This window comes from Acinonyx jubatus, chromosome B3 (assembly GCF_027475565.1).
Source record: "Acinonyx jubatus isolate Ajub_Pintada_27869175 chromosome B3, VMU_Ajub_asm_v1.0, whole genome shotgun sequence".
In the NCBI taxonomy this organism is placed as follows: Eukaryota; Metazoa; Chordata; class Mammalia; order Carnivora; family Felidae; genus Acinonyx; species Acinonyx jubatus.
In genome coordinates, this window is record NC_069386.1 from 43,620,921 (window position 1) to 43,640,148 (window position 19,228).

At 42.4% G+C, this 19,228-nt stretch overlaps 1 protein-coding gene across 3 annotated transcripts in view; it reads left to right on the top strand.

Annotated features, from left to right (window-relative positions):
• ANXA2 (annexin A2) overlaps window positions 1-19,228 on the top strand; it is a 43,188-nt gene that overhangs the window by 8,200 nt on the left and 15,760 nt on the right. For all 3 annotated transcript variants that reach the window (XM_027067389.2, XM_027067390.2, XM_015070909.3), the window contains exons 2-3: window positions 3,205-3,263; window positions 6,164-6,263. In XM_027067389.2, the coding sequence (XP_026923190.1) occupies window positions 3,216-3,263; window positions 6,164-6,263 (148 nt within the window). In that variant the 5' untranslated portion in view covers window positions 3,205-3,215. The remainder of the gene's footprint in view (window positions 1-3,204; window positions 3,264-6,163; window positions 6,264-19,228) is intronic.

Consider the following 19,228-nt stretch of genomic DNA (forward strand, 5'->3'; position numbering starts at 1 on the left):
TGCCGAAATGGGGTTTCTGTGCCAGTCTTTGAGGGCTGCCCCAAGCTGGAATAAGAGAATACCATTGAAGGATGGGTTTTTAACTATTTCAATAGGATGAAATAGAAGAATTTTATTTTTTTAAAAATGTTTATTTTTCAGAGGCGGGGAGAGGCAGAGAGAGGGGGACAGAGGATCTGGAGTGGGCTCTGTGATGACAGCAGCTAGCCCGATGGGCTCGAACTCACAAACCAGACTCAAACTCAGGAACCGTGAGATCATGACTTGTGCCAGAGTTGCACCCTTAACTGACTGAGCCACTCATGCGCCCCAAGAATTTAATTGATAGTAGCATGTAGGATTGATTTGATGAAAGAACAGCACAACTGTGGACGATAAAATGGAGATGAAGATTTGTGGCGCTTAAAAAAAGCCCTATTTTCTGGCTCTCCTCAATGTGTTGTGGCTGTTGGAGAAGAATTAACAGGAATGGAGAGTGTGTATCAGATTGTCTTTGACTTATACGGTAACGAGGGTCCCACGTGGGACAAGCTTAGGCAGCTGTTTGCAAAGCCAGTGCTCATGGCCGGAAAGGCAACTTAGAGGAAGAACTATGCAATAAAAACTTGCTGTGCCTCTGTGGTTGAGATTCCCTAAACATCAGAACCAATGTGAGGTAACTGATTTAAGAAAGAAGTGGACTTTAATCCACACTTCTCTGTGAGGAGAAACAATTCTGTCTGCAAGTCTGACTTAGCGGTCCTCTGTTCAGGGTTTTGCTTTTGTTTTGGTGTTTTTATTTCTTAGCTGTTTACGGTTGGGACTAGAATTCTTCCAGGTGAGTGACAACAGTTCATCCCTTACTGCAGACCTATTGCAGTTCTGACTAAGCCTCGGGGGTGGTAGTCAAGGTCAGGATTGGGTGGTTAGTGTCCTAGGGAATTCTGCTTAGGTGATTCTCAGGCGGATGGATACTGGTGATACCCTCTGGAATGTTTCTTTCCACAAGTAGAAGTAGGAGATTTCCTGCTCTATCAAGGCAGACTCAAACTTGTTTGTCTTGACAAGAAATCTCAAACTTGGTTTTCCAGTAACCTGGCTACTGCAGACGTTTTTGGGCTAGGATTGGACCATGGCACCATGGGATCCTTTAGACCAGTGCTGCCCAACAGAAATAGAATGTGAACTGCACATGCAACTGTAAACTTTCTAGTACCCACGTTTAAAAAAAAAGGAAAAGAAACAGGTGAAATTAAATTTAGATCATGTATTTGGTTGAACCCAGTGTACCTAACATATCATAAATACGATATATAATTAATATAAAAACCAAAGATATTTTATATTCTTTTTCTCATAGTAAGTCTTCAAAATCCAGGGTGTAGTTTACACTTAGAGCACATCTCACCTTGGACTGGACAGTTTTCAAATGCTTGATAGCTGGGTGTGGCTGGTAGCCACTGTTTTGGACAGTGCAGTTAGAGATGCATGACCACCCATACCAGCATGGCATATTTGTTACAACTGATGAACCTAGCTTGACATATCACTGTCATTCAAAGCCCATAGTTCACATAAGAGTTCACTCTTGGTACTATACATTCTATGGGTTTTGACAAATGTATAGTGGCTACCATTACAGTATCATACACAGTAGTTTCGTGGCCCTAAAAATCCTCTGTTCATCCCTCCCTCTTTTCTAATTCCTGGCAACCACTGATCCTTTTACTGTCTCCTTTGTCTTGCCTTATCCAGACTGTCATTTTAGTTGGAATCATACCATGTGTGTAGTAGGTAGCCCTTCAGACTGGCTTCTTTCACGTAGTAATATGCATTTAAGATTCCTCCATGTGTGTTCATGGCTTCATAGGTCATTTCTTTTCAGTTCTGAATAATATTCCATTGTCTGGGTACCACAGTTTATTTGTAGAGCAAGACTTTTTACAGTCAGGATTCTATCCCAGTGGTGGGACATATTTGCGGGTGGGGGTGTCTGAGGGCTGAGGGAGTGGGGGTACTTGGAATAGCGGTGGTTTTCTTGAAGACAGAGGGGTGGTCTAGGAGAGAGCTGAGGATGAAAATCTTGCAAAAATATATCTATAAGCACAAATAAAGGTGAATCCTCTTTTCTTATATTTCTTACACCTCCACCCAACACAGAGCCTGGCACCTGCTTTTCGTCCAAAGTGTTGAGAAGAGTTAACAAATGTGTGTGCCAAACACTGCCTCCAAGCCAGTTTTATGAAGATACTTAGACCATGCTAACTGTTGGAAGAGAATGGAAAGCAGGATTTGCATAGGCATAATTTCCTTGATCAAAGAATATTAAGCACAGAGAGATCAAAGTGAACGTTGCTGTAATTCAATTGTCGATCCCACTGTTTCAGGATACAGCTCTGCTCTGTTTTCTTTATTTTGGGATGATGGTGCTAAATGACCTCTCTTGTCTCAGTTGAGATAAATTTCCTGCTACTTGGGCACTTTTCATTGGCAGAGGTTGGTGTATCAATTCCGAGAACTGTGTGATGGCAAAGCTGGAAAGCCAATTCATCAGGCTATCGTGTCACAGTCCGATTAAGTGTATTAACTGGAAGATGACTTCATTTCAGCCATTTTGAATCTTAAATACAAGGATCAGTCTTTTATGGAATGAGTTAATGTTAGAAAATCTGTCCATTGTCTTTTTCATAAACAGTTTAATATCTTCTAAACATCAGTGAGCTAAGAAAATAATTATGGATAGTAATAAGTATGGATAGAATGGGCCAGTGTGCAAATGCTATTGATTTCAGGCCACACTCATGGTTTTCAGGTCCTTTCCAATAGGTTAAATTACTGGTGAGAAATACAGAAGCAGTGGCTGGTTTGACAAGCTTATCACTTTTTATGAGAAGTGGAAGACTCAGTTTTATCCTGTTTGAACAGGTTGCATTAGCCTTGGGGAGCATTATGTTTTTATATTCACAAATCAGTCTCCCCAGGTTCTGCTTACACAGAACAGGAGAAAGACTGGCTACTTCTGTAGTCCATCCCAAATCTAAGGCATACCATCTCCCAGCTTTAATTTGCCCAATCATAAGATAGGAATTGAATCTATTTGCAAAAATTACTCTAATATCCTCAGATGAAATGGTCCAAGAAATAGAGATTAGTATAATGAATCACTGCACTTCAGGGGAAAGGAAAGCCTCTTCATAAATATTTTCTTGTACTTTTTTTCCCCAGCTTCTTTCAAAATGTCTACTGTTCACGAAATTCTCTGCAAGCTCAGCTTGGAGGGTGATGTAAGTATATCATTTTCACTTTGTGTAATTTTTGCAAATTGGACATCTCTCTGGATAACTGTGCTACTCTCTTTCCTTGTGCATCTAGGGAAAATGAGGACAAAATATAGACAGTCATTCCCCGTCTTTGTTCCCCTTTCCTTCCCCGTTACTTTTGCTGTTCCTAGTAGTTCAATTTGATAGAAATGTTATGGCACTGGAAACTTTTTGGGCATCACATTAAAACTGAACATACACTAGTGACATTGGAGTGGCTGGAGTTTTACCTTGCTATATACTTAGCATGACAATGGTAGGAATTGTTATGATGATACATGTCTTTTAATGTCATGCCCTGGCATTTTATTAATGACTGTCATAAGCTACAGCCATCTTGAAAATGATCCTTGTGTGTTTTGGACTTCTTACAGTGTACAGGAAGTTGTTCTAGACAAGGACTTAGACGTTTGTTATTTTTAAAAAAAATTTTTTAATGTTTATTTATTTTTGAGAGAGAGAGAGACAGAGTGAGAGCAGGGGAGGGGCAGAGACTGAGACACAGAATCCAAAGCAGGCTCCATGCTCTGAGCCGTCAGCACAGAGCCCAGCCTGGGGCTCAAACCCACGAATCGTGAGATCATGACCTGAGCCAAAACCAAGAGTTGGACGCTTAACTGACTGAGCACCCATGTGCCCCAATAGTGTATATTTTTAACCTTTCCTCTTGGAACTTGTGCACACTGTTGTTGGCAACACTTACAAGCTGCATGTTGAGGTCCAGACAAGTCCAAGAGCTAAATAATTTATTCCTTAATGGATCTGATCATTAGATTATTTTTAGTATCAGATTTCAGAAGTTGGCTTCTCGTGTAGCCTTTAGTATGATGCATTTCTCTGTGTGGAGAGATGGGCCTGCAATAGAAAATGTCCTACATTTCCCCCATATTTTAATGTTTTTTTATTTTAGAGAGAGACAGAGCACAAGCAGGGGAGGGGCAGAGAGAGAGGGAGACACAGAATCCGTAGCAGGCTCCAGGCTCTGAGCTGTCAGCACAGAGCCTGATGCAGGCCTCGAACCCGCAAACTGAGAGATCATGACCTGAGCCGAAGTCAGCTGCTCAACTGACTGAGCCACCCAGGGGCCAATTTCCCCCATATTTTGAAGGAAGAAAAAAAATCACTTTTCCTCAATAATTTGATTTTCAAACAAGTGGATTTTACAGGTAATAGGTTCAATTATCCATTTAGTTTTGTTTCCAGAAAATTTATAAATTATTTATAACTTTTCCCTACTCACTGTTGTTTTTGGAATAAGACAACATAGGACCTGAGAAATAAAGCCTTATATGATATGGCTCAATGACCAGACTGCTTGCCTTTGGAAATAATTGATGTAAATAATTGATTGTTTATTGTTAATAATGTTTTAATAATATAATAATAATAATAATCTAATAATCTAAGATGTTCTTCTTAGATTTCCAAACACATTTTGTAGCCACCATAATAAATATATTACTTCAGAATAGCATTTTGTCCTTACCTTTTCCTGAATGTATGTTTCATTTCCATTGATATAATCTTACGGGAGTGTTGAGGAAAATTAGATGGAAAATACTTTAAGAATCCATTGTGTTTCAGAGTTTTAAATATTAAACGGATTCAGTATTTGGCCAAGATGATCACAAGTACATTTTGAAATACTCTGTCCAGTCTTGAGCTTAGATTTCTGGTTTGCCTTGGGAGATATTTGAGAGGATGGTATCATAGTTACTTACCTGTATAACCTCACTGCTAATAAAACCAAGTGAAATGGGTGCTGGGATGCCTCATAATGTGTTGCCCGTGGGTGGAGAGGTAAGTCAGGGCACCTCGGTCTGGGACTCTTCCCAGAAATCGAAGCAAGGCAAAGTCATCACATCATGATGGCTATTATGTACTTGGGGTAGGTGGTGGGGATGGACTAGTCTTGATGTTGAAGGTGGATGGTTCCACTGACAGCATAAACCAGTGTCCGTCTTCTTTTGCTTGTTCTTTGCTTTGGGACCAGGTAGCAGGGAGGAAAGCTCCAAGAGCTCTCAAGGAAGTAGAGAAGTTAACGCTTTGGAAGGAAGTGATGTAGATGCACTCTACTGTCCTTCCCTCAGTCTGGGGTGGTGGGGTGGGGTGGGTGGAGCGGGGCCATCAGATCATTAGAAAAGGGAGAGGGTATTGTTTAAAAGGCGATAAGAAAATAAGAAGAGTGGTAGACATAGGGTTCAAGGCATAGTGTTAAAGATAGCAGAGGAGAGGGAACGGAGAGAGAGAGGAGCAGGAACTTGGTGAGCAGAAAGAGGTTGTGGGCCATGAGGCCTGACCACCTTAGTGCCATGGCTTCCCTCGCTTATCTGATAGTCTAAAATAAGCAGGTCAGCATTTTACATTTATATTTTAAAGAATTGTGAGCCCAGTAATACAGGCCCAGTGGAAATTCATATGCCTGTAGCAAAAACTTGGCTAAACACACTTGTCATTCAGGCATTACCACATTTTCAGCTTGTTTCACATTGTTGCCGGCCTAGTTTCATGCTTTCCAAAGCCTTACCAGATAAACGCCCAGTAACTTGGGAATAGGCCTAAGCTGAGAGCCAGGAGGCCCAATTTTGGGTTGTCTGCTTTTGAGTGTGCACCAGAAATAGGGTAAGTGGAAAATACACATGGTGTATTCTAAAGTAGCTGAGCCTTTCAAGACAAATTCTCATTAGAAATGATGAAGTTTCTTATCCTCTGTGTGATGGGCACATCGATACTTCCCTAGTTACCTAGTTTACGAATGATTTGAATTGTTTAAAGAAACAATGGAAAAAAGTCCATTTTAGGACTGTTTCGGCTGGAGGGTTTGAAATGTTTATGACTTGAGTGTGTTTGTCTTTCAACCTCAGCACTCCACTCCCCCAAGCGCATACGGGTCGGTCAAAGCATACACCAATTTTGATGCTGAGCGTGATGCTCTGAACATTGAAACGGCCATCAAGACCAAAGGTAGGTGACTTTTGTCTTCCTCTTGCCAGGCTCTGATTGAGGCATTTTTGTTGTCTCTTCATTCTCCCTCAAATCTCCATATACTGCCCAATTGAAATTGTCATCGAGCCTTGATGGAGTGGATCTACGCCTTCCCCACTCCACCCCACCCCTCCTTCCCTCCCTCCCTCTTCCTTCCCCACTTTGAAGACTTAAAACATGAGAAAGTATTTTAAGCAAGTAGCCCAGTAACATGGGAATAGGTCTAAGCTGAGAGCCATGAGGCCTGATCCCCTGCATGTGTGTTTTGGGCTCAACTCTTCACTTGGAGTCCTCAGCGCCTCCTTTATAAGGAAGAGGTTGGTCATGGTGATCTGAAAGAGCCTTTTTTGTCCTGGATCCCCTTGAATTTTGTTACATTTGTTGGAAAAATGCTGGGAAATTTTTACTGCTTTGCTTTTAGATTGATCTAATGAACAAAAAATTCAGACCTTTTTTTTAACCCTATTAGTTACGCCCCTTCTTCTGCCTGGAGCTTGAATTAGAAAAGCTGTCAGAATGAGTGTTTCCTCAAGTTCTAGGATGAGTAAGAGAGGGCTGGGGGCATATGAGCTTCCCTTAGAAATACAGCAGATAAAGCATTTAATTGGGCGGAGCTGAGCAAGAACTTGTTCAGGTCATCATCGTGCTGTTTTCCCTTCAGACTCTGGCTTATGTTAATGAAGCACGTGTCTTTGGGGTCCCCCCACCCCCAAATCCCTGGAACATTGTGATTAGTGTGGTGATGCTTGTGATTCACTGCGTTCTTCCCCCTTTTGGACAAAGCACTTCCTTTCCCTGAGGGGCTAGACTGAAATGTGGATGTGACCCAGCAAGCAGAGCAGTTGCTGGTTCCTACCTGTGCTGATGAGTGGTTTTCTCTTCACAGTAGAGTGTTTTAACTTAGGGACACTCTTGTACAAGTTGCATTCAGGTCACTGACAGACTGGGAACTTCAAACAGGATTACCTAGGAACCTAAAACGAGGATGATCATATGACCTGGCTTATTTATGTCTACGTTATTTACTGATTGTGCCCCTTGTCACTCTCAGAATTGTTTTGTGGGATAAATTACATGGTCATCTTTCCTAAAACCTCAGAGAAACTGGTGACTTTGTTTCTAGAGACAGGATGGAGAGGAGAAAAATCTTTTACATCCTGTGGCTCTAACAGGACACAAGGATTTGCACCATCTGCCTGAAGCAGCCTTACGTTGTATGAGGACACTGGAAACCTCCCAGAATGGCTGCCTGGACAACTGGAGGGAGAGTAAAGAAGCATCCAAATTAGACGTTTAATATGAGTCTTCTTTTCTTGATGCTTTTAAATGACCATACTTGTCAAAGGCTGGGTTGGGAAGTCAGGAAGTCACTAATCAGAAAATGAGACTAAAATTTTCAGGCCTTGGGGCTCCCGGGGGACTCAGTCGGTTAAGTGTATGACTCTTGATTTCAGCTGAGGTCATGATCCCATGGTTTGTGAGATGGAGCCCCTCATCTGGCTCCCCACTGAGCAGGGAGCCTGCTTGGGATTCTGTCTCTCTGCCCCTCCCCTGCGCATGTGCGTGGGCATGCAGGCACTCCAGTGGTCTCTCTCAAAATGAATAAATAAACAGTTAAAAAAAACTTGCAGGGCTAAACTCACCACAGACCTTTCTCTTCGCTGGAGCTGAAGTGTGTAGTGGGTGAGTGCATGTGCCATTGTGGCTCACTTACCACCTTGGCTCTGCCACTAATTTACTAGCTCTCTGACTCCGGAAAAACACTTGACTTCCTTAAGCTTCAGTTTCCTCCTATAAAGTAGAGCTAATCAAAGTTACACTTCACACAGTTACGGTTTTTTTTTCTTCTCCTCCAGTTGTTGTGAGGTAAGAGTGGGGACTGCCATAGAGACAGTGCTCAAAATGTGCAAAACATGTTACCTTAACACACAGGATCCACTGTCCTAACACTCACCTTATCTCCCTATTTGGGTGTGCCTACATTCCTGGGGGTTCTTGACAGGCCACTGTAGAAACACACTCCACTCACCTAACAGTTAACTCATCTGACAAAGATGGTGCCTTTTACAAGCTTGAGACAAAGGCTGCTTTCATCCCTGCATGAGAAAGCTTCTAAGCACACTGGAATGTAAAGATTGTGCAAATGAACTCTGGTAACAGCTGAAACTCCCATGGTAATAAAAATACCTTCAGGCCCTTTCTGAGTTAGTAGGAAAATACTGTAGTTTCTAAACAGAAACGTCTGGAGGACTAAGAATTGGATTCCTGCATTCCAGTTTGGTCAAAAGCAGCTGACATCACTAATATGGTTGCCACTATTTATTGAGCGCTGATTATGGGAAGGCATTGCACCAAGCACTTTAGGGAATGTTCTTCTTAGGTGAACTTCAAATTGATCCTGACATAGTGTTGTATCCTCTCGGATTTATGGGTGACACAATTTAGGGTTAACATGTTTCAGGTCTCTTGGCCTTGGTTCAGACTGGGGTTTGAACAGCTTTGTTCAGCCCCAGGCCTGTGTTCTTAAACACCCTGATCTCGTGCCACCCACCTGCAAGGATTGGACTTTTTTTCTTGGCCATAAGTTATTTTCAGACGTGAAGAACATTTTGTAGTTGGGATTCTATCGATATCGGATACCTGTCATATTTGTGGTCCAGGTTCAGATCCCCTGTCTTCTTCTCTTCCGGACTTAATGCCTAGTGATTCCACTTAGGACCCCTTAATTATTTACTTTGGGTACCTAGTAATTTTACCGAGTAACTGAATTTTCTTGTGTTAGTTCTCTTGGCCCCTTAAAATAATTTGTGGATTGTCAGTATGTTTGGGAACCTTAAATCCAGGAAACTATTGAGAAGAAAGAAAGTGATATTCATGTAGAGCTCAGTGTACCAAAGATGTTAATATCAGCATTAGTTATGGTGGTGAAAAGCCCGGGTCTCTTCTAGTTGGAGAATGACTTAGTAAGTTGTGGTAACTTCTTCTGTGTTACTTAGAATATCTGTAGAATGTCACAGAAATGTGAAAAATGAGATTTAAGAGCAATTTTTACAGAGATACAGTTCACATACATACAATTCACCTATATTAAATGTGCAATTCAGTTTCTTAGTGTATTCACCGAGTTTTGCAACCATCACCAACATTCTAGAATGCTCATTTTAATTTTTTTTTAATGTTTACTTATTTTTGAGAGAGCGTGCGCCCGTGAGCAGGGGAGGGGCAAAGAAAGAGGGAGACACAGAATCCGAAGCGGCTCCAGGCTCAGACCTGTCAGCACAGAGCCTGACGCGGGACTCAAACTCACCAACCGTGAGATCGTGATCTGAGCCGAAGTCAAACGCTCAGCGAACTGAGCCACCCAGGAGCCCCTGGAATGCCCATTTTAACATACATTCACCTTAAAGGTGTCAGTTGTATAATTGATTCTTTTCCTCTATTGCACTTTCAGCACATTGCGTATTCTCCAAATTTGCTGTGGTGGCACACATCATCTTCATAAATGGAAGGCAATACATTTAATTACAAACAAACGAAGTCAGTAGTTGGGAAAGTAACATCCCTTTGTTCCTTTCTCCTTCCTCTTGATATTTGTAGATAACTAACACTACTTTTAAAAAGTGAGCTAATTAATAGTTGCACTTCCCATTTAAAATACCTTCTACCTTAAGTGTAATTAAGAAGCTCGTGCCACACCTTAACCCCACTCCCACCTCAAACCCTTTATCGGGAGGACACCATGTTCCGTAATTGCTGTTTCCTTGACATCAATGGAAACAAAGGGTAAACCTCAAATGCTGACCTAAACAAAGGGCAAAGGACCATGACAAGATGACTCTCTGGGCCTCCCCTCCTAGATCAGGTCACCTCAGTGTATGTGCACACATGTGCAAGTGTGTGCCACGTACCGAGCTCACTGGGCGTGTTCTGCTCCCTCTGACTGACCACAGACTTCCCTTTAGTGCAGGTACTCTCAGGAAGGAGAGCTGGGAGCAAGTCACCTGTCGGGGAGGCTTCTGCAGCTGCTGTTGAACAAAGGATGGCAGAGGTGCCTGGGTGGCTCAGTTGGTTAAGCTTCCCACTTTAGCTCAGGTCGTGATCTCGCGGTTCATGGATTCAAGCCCTGCATCACTCTCTCTGCTGGCAGTGTGGAGCTGGCGTCAGATCCTGTTTCCCTCTCTGTGTCCCTTTCCTTCTTGTGCTCTCTCTTTCTCTCTCTCAAAAATAAACATTAAAAAAAAAAAGATGGTAAACGGGAACAGGCCTGAAGTTGGAGGAATTTGAGGGAGGGGCAGGACTGGGTGAGAACAGTGGGCTGCCACTACTGCCTGGACTAGTCGTGAGGACCAGAAGCAGTTATTAGCCTTCCTTCCCCTCAGTCATATCCTCTCTCACCTGGCCTGTTACGGCATCTGTCCTCTTAATGGGTCACCTTGCCTCATCCATTGCAGATTCTCTTTCTAGCTGCTTCTCCAGGCTGTTCAGAGCCTTTACTCTGATGGGAGTGTGCAGTCCCCATCTAGTGGGAGTGTTAGCCCACTTCTATCCCTAAGCAGCTCCCACTCACCTCTCAGCATGAGCCCGTACACAGCTTCTTCTCCAAGTTTTCTCTGAGGAGGAGGCAGAATCAATTATTCCTTGGTCTTTGTCTTAGATACTTCATGTAAGTCATTTACAGCTCTTGTCATACTGTGTTGTAGCTATTTATGTATGGATTTGTCTCTCCGACCAGAATGTGAGTTCCTTGAAGGCAAGGACTTTATTTCATTAAACTTATTTAATCTGATTTAACATGGCCCCTGAGACTGTGTGAGAAGGTAAATATTTAACCTATATTTAAAGTGTAGTCAGATGTGCACAGATCCCAGACCACACACAGGTGAGTGCAGAGCAGGGAGCGAGATGAGGCAGCAGAGGACAATTCCAGAATCTGGACAGTATCCAGGAAGGATAACAGTTCCCTAGTGAGCTTTGATCTGTTTTCACCAAATGAATTTAGCTCACGCTCGTGAGTCTGCCTTGTTTTTCGTTTGAAGGGATCTTAGTATCTCTTGAGTATGTCACCTAAACCAAATGCATGATTGTTTTGTGTATACTCTGGCTTGAGGTAGACTATGCAATTACTTACCTTAATTTACGTCTAGTTAGAAACTGAATAAGGCTGTGCAAAAGTAGTAATATTGGTTAATTAACAAGAGGTTTCTGAGACTTAAATCTGTAGGAGTCTCTTGGTCTAGATTGGCCCTGGGTTAAATATATACGATAGAGTGTACAACACAGCTGTGAATGGTTTACCATATGGGTCCAAATAACTAGAAAGGAAAGTCAGCTAAATTAGAAAAGGACGAATCCAGACTCCATAAAATAGATTGTAATTAGAAGCAGCACAACCCCAGAGTTAGTGTAAGTGCCAAGAGACGGCTACAGCTTCGGTCTCTCTCTCTCTCTAGAAGGGGAGGGAAATGAGTTGCCCTGTTATTATTGCCAGTTTTGATTTTAGCAGTATTTGTGTTCTCCGGAAGGGATGCAAAAGCGGGTGATTTTTTCCCCCTTCTCCTAAGCACAAGTATAGAGAAGCATAACTGCAGCAAGTTTTTGCACTTATTTTTCTCTTATATTTTTGAAAAGGAACCATGTTTTCCAGCATGGCCCAAAGTACTAACATTCCATGCCAGTGGAAAGCAGGCCGGGACGTGTATTTTTGGTTCACCTGCACACCTGGAGGGATATTCGTCCAGCTGAGACAGCAGTTAGGAATATAGTCTCTCGAAGATGCCAGGAGGCAGACTGGCTGTGAAAGGTGGCTTCTCTCTTAAGAGGGGAGTGGGAGGTGAGGGTCCAAACCTACAAGAACCCTTAAGCCTGAGGGAGAGTGTACTCGTGAGGAAGGTCTTTGTGACCCATGCAGCCCAGGGCCTTCCCACCCTCCTGTGAGGAAACAGGAGGAAGGGAACCTTCCCTTCACTGAGGACTTTTCCCTTTGTGATCAAGTTTACTTTCGGCTGAGTTCTCATCTTACAGCAGCACTGGGAACAAAGAGGCGCCAGTGCTGAGTCATGGCCACCTTTACTCTGAGCACAGATTTTGTGATTTTCTTCAAAATGATCTTTGTCTACATGGGTGTATAGATGCCAAATCTGAGCCAAGAAGTCTGCAAAACATGGGTGCAGGAGTCCCTGGTGCCTGTCTAACCATAGGCATTAGCTTTGATTGCCTGCCTCTCAGCTCTTTTCTTTTTTTTTGTAAAAATTTACTTTTTTCCCCTGAGGAAATCCAAATGTCAGTTCTACCTAGGGACAATGGAAGGAACCAGATTTTTTTTGGTGTTAGCAATGCTAAGACAGTGAATAGTGACTTCTTCACTATCAGTCAAGTTAAGGGTGGGTATGCTGGTTCCTCGTGCATCTGTTCAGATTTTAAAATTTTCTCTCCTGAGGCTAATAGAGTAGCAGGATACAAGATGGTGCTCGCACTTGACAGGTCGTCCTTCATTTACATTTTGATTTGGCTTGAATTTGGAATGGTGGCCTACTTTGTGTTTTCCTGCTGGTCCTGTAGAGTATTTCAGAAATGTAACTATGCATGGAAGGCAGACAGGGTTCTAGATTGTTGAAGTGTATGCACACTGGGATTACCAATGGATGGCACGGACATACTTTCTAAGGGAGTCCTCAGAGGTGAGACCAGAGCAGAATGGAAATAGAAGAAAATTGATTTTGGGGCCAAACCTTCTTCTTAGGCGCTTAGCTAAACCACACTTTGCTTGAGTCAGAATCATTCCCTGTCGGTGCCAGTGCTGGGAGAGGCGCCGGGGTTCCCCATCCACCTTCCACCCTGTACTTGTTTTCTTTCTCCTCTCTCAGGCAGCTGCCACAGGTTATCATGAAAACTAATGTAATGAGTGCTAACGGCAAAAGTGTTCCCTGTCCTCCCTTTGCCCGTATTGTCATCGACTCAAAACCGAATGCAGACAAGAGCCAGGCCTGTGACAGAAGCTGAGTGGAGAAGGTAGTAGACATGTTCCCAGTCTTTAACTCAGCCTGTCCTTTCTTTTTGCATCCCAGTAAATGTTCTCATGATCTGTTTTACAGAGTAAGAAACCGAGGCCAGGGAGATAACTAACATGCCCCAGATAGTACAGTTCTGAGCCCCACATAATTTCCAAAGCATATGTCACTGCCACTGATCTAGATATCTCCCTTTTTTGTCTTTGTTGTCCACTTGAATGTCCAGTTCCTGGCAGGACCCTCTGGACACCGAGTGCTCACGTTTGCTGAGTGATCCCACGGGGTGCCTCCGAGAGCAGGAATTCTGGGCCAGGCAACACTGTGGCTGATGGTGGAAAGGATACTTTTGCGCAACTGTGTGTGTGTGTGTGTGTGTGTGTGTGTGTGTGTGTGTACATACATGTGTGTGTGCTTCTCTGTCCCTGAAGTCACTTTCAGGAGACCGATGACTTGGCATATTAGCCCTGTTGGGAAGGGGCTGCCCTTCTCTCCCCAAGTTAGTAATAGCTATCTGGAAGAGAGAGTCTTTAGCTCTTTCTTTTGAAAAAACCTCAGTTGGGATATCTCTTCAGTGGCCATGCACTGTTAGTGGGTGGCAAATCATTGTCTACAGATTATTAAATGTGTGTACATTTGTATGTACTAAATAGTAAGTCCAGTGCTATAGACATATAGACACAATACTGTCCCACATCCTTTTTAGGAGCTAGATGGAGGAGTGTGATATGAAGAAGTATTGAAGTGTAATTTCAAAAAGGTACCAACATGACTCACATAGCTTTGGGATGAACACATGCCAAATATTTATTTAACTCAAAGGAGATAAGACTAGTTCAAAGAGACGTTTGGAAGACTGGGTAAACGTTTATAGGCATTGAGAAAAGAGTGTAGGGATAAGGATTGCTGGGCTGGATACAAGACCTTTAATGTCCTACAGGGCACTGAAGCCCTAACCTTTGGACCATAATCTCCCAAGTTAACGTGTAACCCCATGGAGCCTGTGCCCTACAGTAGTAACTAGCAGGTTGAGTGTGAGCATGCCATGGAGAAGCGCCTTGGAAGGCCCTGTTAGCCACACTGGGAGGACGTGCTCTCTTCCTCTGATCTTATTAAATTTTGGATAATTTTCTGTAACAGGAGGCAGGATAGCCCGATGCGGTGAGCCTGGGTCTTTAATCCTGGTTTGAATTCCAACTCTGCAGGTGACTTGCTTGTGTGACCTTGGGCATGTCCTTGCCTTGCATGAGCATTTGTTTCCACATCGGTAAGATGCGCAATAACATCCACCTCTTAGGGATGTGGTGAAAAGTACATGGTAGAATTGTGCGAAGTACTTAGGAACATGCTTGGCACATGGTAGGTATTCAGTGAGTGGCTGATATTATTATAATAAAAAAAATATGTCCACACCCATGGATCTGTGGCCCTCTCCTTTCTCTGTGGCCTGCCGCTGACCTTCATGTTGCAAAGGTGATTTCTTCTGAGGTTTGATACCCATATCTCCAGTAATCTAAGCTGAGGCATGGTTTTTCCCACATCTAGATAAGGAGGGAATCTGGGCAGTTTAATTTTCTAACCAATCAGCCATGCCCTCAGGGACTCCTGAGCCTTCATCAAACAAAATGAAATCCATTTTCTTTGTGCAGTCAATGTGTCTTGGCAGATGTGAGTCAGCATCCTGTTCAGAATGGCCTCTTGGTTCCTTGCCATGGACAATAAAGCCACATTTTCCATGGAATGCCAGATGTGGAGCTGACTTGGGGTTTCTTCCCGCAGAGAGGAGGGAACTCCAGGAGGCTGATTTTATGGTTTTGGAGTTGGCCATTATTTTAGACAGCAAGTGTTCTTTATGTTTAAAAAAAATATGGCAGTTGGTTCCAGCTTGAACTCTGCCGTCAGCGGCGCCTCCCTGTGGCATCACGTGGTGCTGCAGTTTGTGCAGCGAGCTTCAGGTGTTCTTTCTTACCTGGCTTATTTGGACAAAGGTAAGTGTTTCTTTCCCTGAAATTGTCGTTGACCCTATACCTCACAGAAGCAGTTGGTGGAAGTGACTTACAAGTCTTCTTCGTAAGCAACATGCTGACTGCTTCATGTTGACTGGCATTTTGAACAGTGACTGACCTTTCGGATGCCCCAGCTAAGGAGCAGTGGAAACATGTTTGTAGTTAGTTAGCTGATGAGATTAGCCGACCATTTTCATGAACGGCATCGGTGCTTATGAAATTTACTGTAGTGTTTCCCATCAGGAGCCAAATAAATTTGTGTCTTAGTTCCTTAGCCAATCTTGAAACTTTCAACTTCTATTAGTTTTGAAAAGAAATTTTAAAAAATCAGCCTGGAACACAGAATGTACTGTGTTCTCAGCCACATTCTGTAGGCTCCCCCGCCCACATCACTGTTTCCCATTGTGAGCCTTTGGCTTCCATTACTTTGACCTTCCACATGGAACACAAGAGGAATGGGACGGAAAAGAAACATTATTCAAGTTTGTTGTTGTTGTTTTTTCTTTATGCTATTGCCCTGCCCACACAGTTTCTATTAGAACCTGGGTCCTTCTGCCCAGCAAACACTTCCTTACGTACTGGAACCTAAGAGGTCTGAAGGTGCAAATCTAGGGGGACAGAACCTCATCTTCCAAGCATTTGCACTTACGTTAAATGTATTAAATTCAAAGCTTTCCTCGTGTACTGGCACTTGCTATGCACTGTTGACGATGATTGTCCTGACATAGGTAGCTGAGTGCTCAGTCCTCATCCTTCAGCCGTGTCCTGGGCAGAAATGGTGAGTAACCGGGTGACCCTTGCAGCTTCAACCTACACTGAAGTATTTTCCACAGGAATAAACTGCCTCACTAATTATGAGAGCAAGTTGAGAGGAAGCAGCAGCGTTCTGAAGATAAGATGGTTAAATCCCACTGACAGAAATGTGTATTCTGGTGTTAGGACACTGGATGTGCCTTAAGTGGCTTTGACTAGGCAATTGATCCTGGACTCCATGATTTTTTTTTCCTCTTTCCAGTTCAATTTGAACCTTGCAGACAAAGGTATGGGAGAAATGGCTTACGTGGGTGAGGTTCTAGGAAGGGAGAGGGGGCTTTCACTTGCAGAAATAGCTTCTATTTCTTTGTAGTTGCTTCCATTAGCATTTGTGTAATGGATCAGATTGTTCACTTGTAAAGGGTCCCCAGCATGTTGGATGCTCAGCAGGCTGTTTGCTTGATAAATCATTTCAGTAAAATACATTTAGATTCTTTCAGACTATCATAGCTGCTGCCACCTACATGAGATCCAGGTCAACCACTCAGGCTCTTTACGGGGATTTCCAATAATTGGATTGAGTTCGGATTCTGTTGGCTGGGTGCTTAGCTATTGTGAACAGAAAGGCAAAAGGTTGTTTCATTGACTAAGAGCGTGGGACTGCACTGCAGTTTGTGCAGTGAACTTGTCAGGTGTTATTTCTTACCTGGGTTATTTGGACAAAGGTAAGCATTTCTTTCCCTGAAATTGTTGTGGATCCTGTACCTCACAAAAGCAGTCGGTATAGTGACTTAAGAGTCTTCTTCGTAAGCAAATTACTAAAGATCTTTCCATTCCTCACACTTATCCGTCTCTTGGTGCTTCTCAAATAAAAAATCACCAGGGAGCTGGTAGAAATGCTGCTTCCTTGGTCTAAAGTCCTAGAGAGTCTTAATCAGTAGATCTCAGGTGTGGCCCAAGGGGCTCTGTGTTTAATAAGTGCTTCGTGTGATTCTGATTCACGTGGGCTTAGGACCACAAACATAAACTTGGCATTTGTTTCCAAGGGAGAAGAATTTTTTTTCTTCAATTTTTTTTTTTAATGTTTATTTATTTTTGAGAGAGACAGAGACAGAATGTGAGTGGGTTAGGGGCAGAGAGAGAGGGAGACACAGAATCCAAAGCAGGCTCCAGGCTCTGAGCTGTCAGCACAGAGCCCGACTCGATGCTCGAACTCACGAGCTGTGAGATCATGACCTGAGCCGAAGTCGGACGCTCAACGGACTGAGCCACCCAGGCACCCCCAAGGGAGAAGAATTTTTATGGGTCAGTGTTGTTGCATGCATTCAGGTCAGCAGCCCTAAAATTGTTTTCAGGAAATACTAGAATTGAGGTTTGAGGGTATGATTGATTTTGTTGTTTTCTAGCATTTTCAGATTTGGGTAAGAAAGTTGAATGTAAAGCAAAAACACATTTGTAAACAATGGTTTCCCTAACATGAAGTTAGAGCCATAGAATATTTAAGGAGAGTGAGAGAGAGAACACACAGGTGTGGGTAGGCTCGCAAGATTGTATCTGTTAGTATTTCCTGGAAGCAGAACTGGGGTCATTTTTCAAGTGCCTTACTTGTGCAGATGTAGAAACTGAGACCCAAAGAAGGCATATGTTTACACCTGTAATAGTTGGAATGTCTTTGAGCTTCAGCTTCTTCATCTACAAACTAGAAAGAGGAATACCTATCCTCACTGGGTAGTTGTGAAGAATGATAGTTTGTGTTAGGATATTTTGGAAACCGACGAGAATTATGTAGATGAAGTTTGTAATTATTATGCATATTGTGTTTCATTCTAATTAAGGTATTTAGAACCATGCTAGGGATCTTTTGATGGGAGGTCACTAGTCGATTCTAGATCAATGACTGCATGTCACTACTCTGTATGTAAAAGAACCCTTTTTATGACATTATAGTGAACTTTGAAGGTACATGTAATCAAAAGAAAACTTTACAGTAGCCGTAATCCTTTTTTTTTTAATATATGAAATTTATTGTCAAATTGGTTTCCATACAACACCCAGTGCTCATCCCAAAAGGTGCCCTCCTCAATACCCATCACCCACCCTCCCCTCCCTCCCACCCCCCATCTCAGTAGCCGTAATCCTACCACCCACAGGAGCACTATTAAAACTTTGGTATAAAGGTTTCTAGATCTTTTCTTGTAGGTACACATGCATTTTACAAAAATTGGGTTACACTGTATATATTGCTTTGCCATCTGTGTTTTCTCTCTCTCTCTCTCTCTGTCTTTTTTTTTTTACTTAACAGTTTATTATGGACATTTTCCACATCAATTAATATTTTATGACATCATTTTGAAGGATGGTAGTATCCCATTGTATGGACAGAAGAACACTTATGTAATAGATCTCTTATTGGACATAGGGCTTTTTTTCCCCCTTAATTTTTGATACTCTCTCTAATGCTGAAATAAGCGTCTTTAAAACTGCATCTCATTTATAGCAGTTGCGTTATTCTGTTGACATTGGTACTTTCAAAATCGGAACTAAAGTTATAGATGCTGCACTTAAGATAAGTGACCAACATACTGGTATGAACTCACTCTGAAATGAGTATATAAATACAAAAATAAATGTTACTTATTTTTATACCCAGAAAATCTAACCTAATGCATTTTGATCTAATATGCTTGAGAGTTGAGGACTCCTTCTCTCTATCAGTTGGCTTATTGCCTCTGCCTCAAAGCATTATAGTTCTAACAGTTCTGCTGTTTTGGGGCTCCTCTGATTTCCTTTAGGCAAAGCTGTTTGCGGTTTGCATGTGACCTTTTGGGCTTTGCTGTTCTCTCCCTCACCCAAGAATTACCTATCCAGTTATGGCAAAAAGACTCTTGCTTTTACTGAACAAAGTTCGGAATCAGGAGGGAGGCCTTTCACTTTCTGAATTCTTAAAATCGTGCTTTCTTAAGTTAAATGGCATTTTAGGAGTATTTCTGTTATAAAATTGGAAACTTTCAGATACAAGAAGGCATTGCTTATCTTTGTAAATACACATGTTCCAATTAAAATAGGTACTAAAATATTTTGGTGGCACTTCATAACTCCCAATTTAGATTTAATTTAGATTAAACCACTTACTCTTTTTAATAAAGTTATAAAATTGATTATTAAATTGCTATTGAAGATT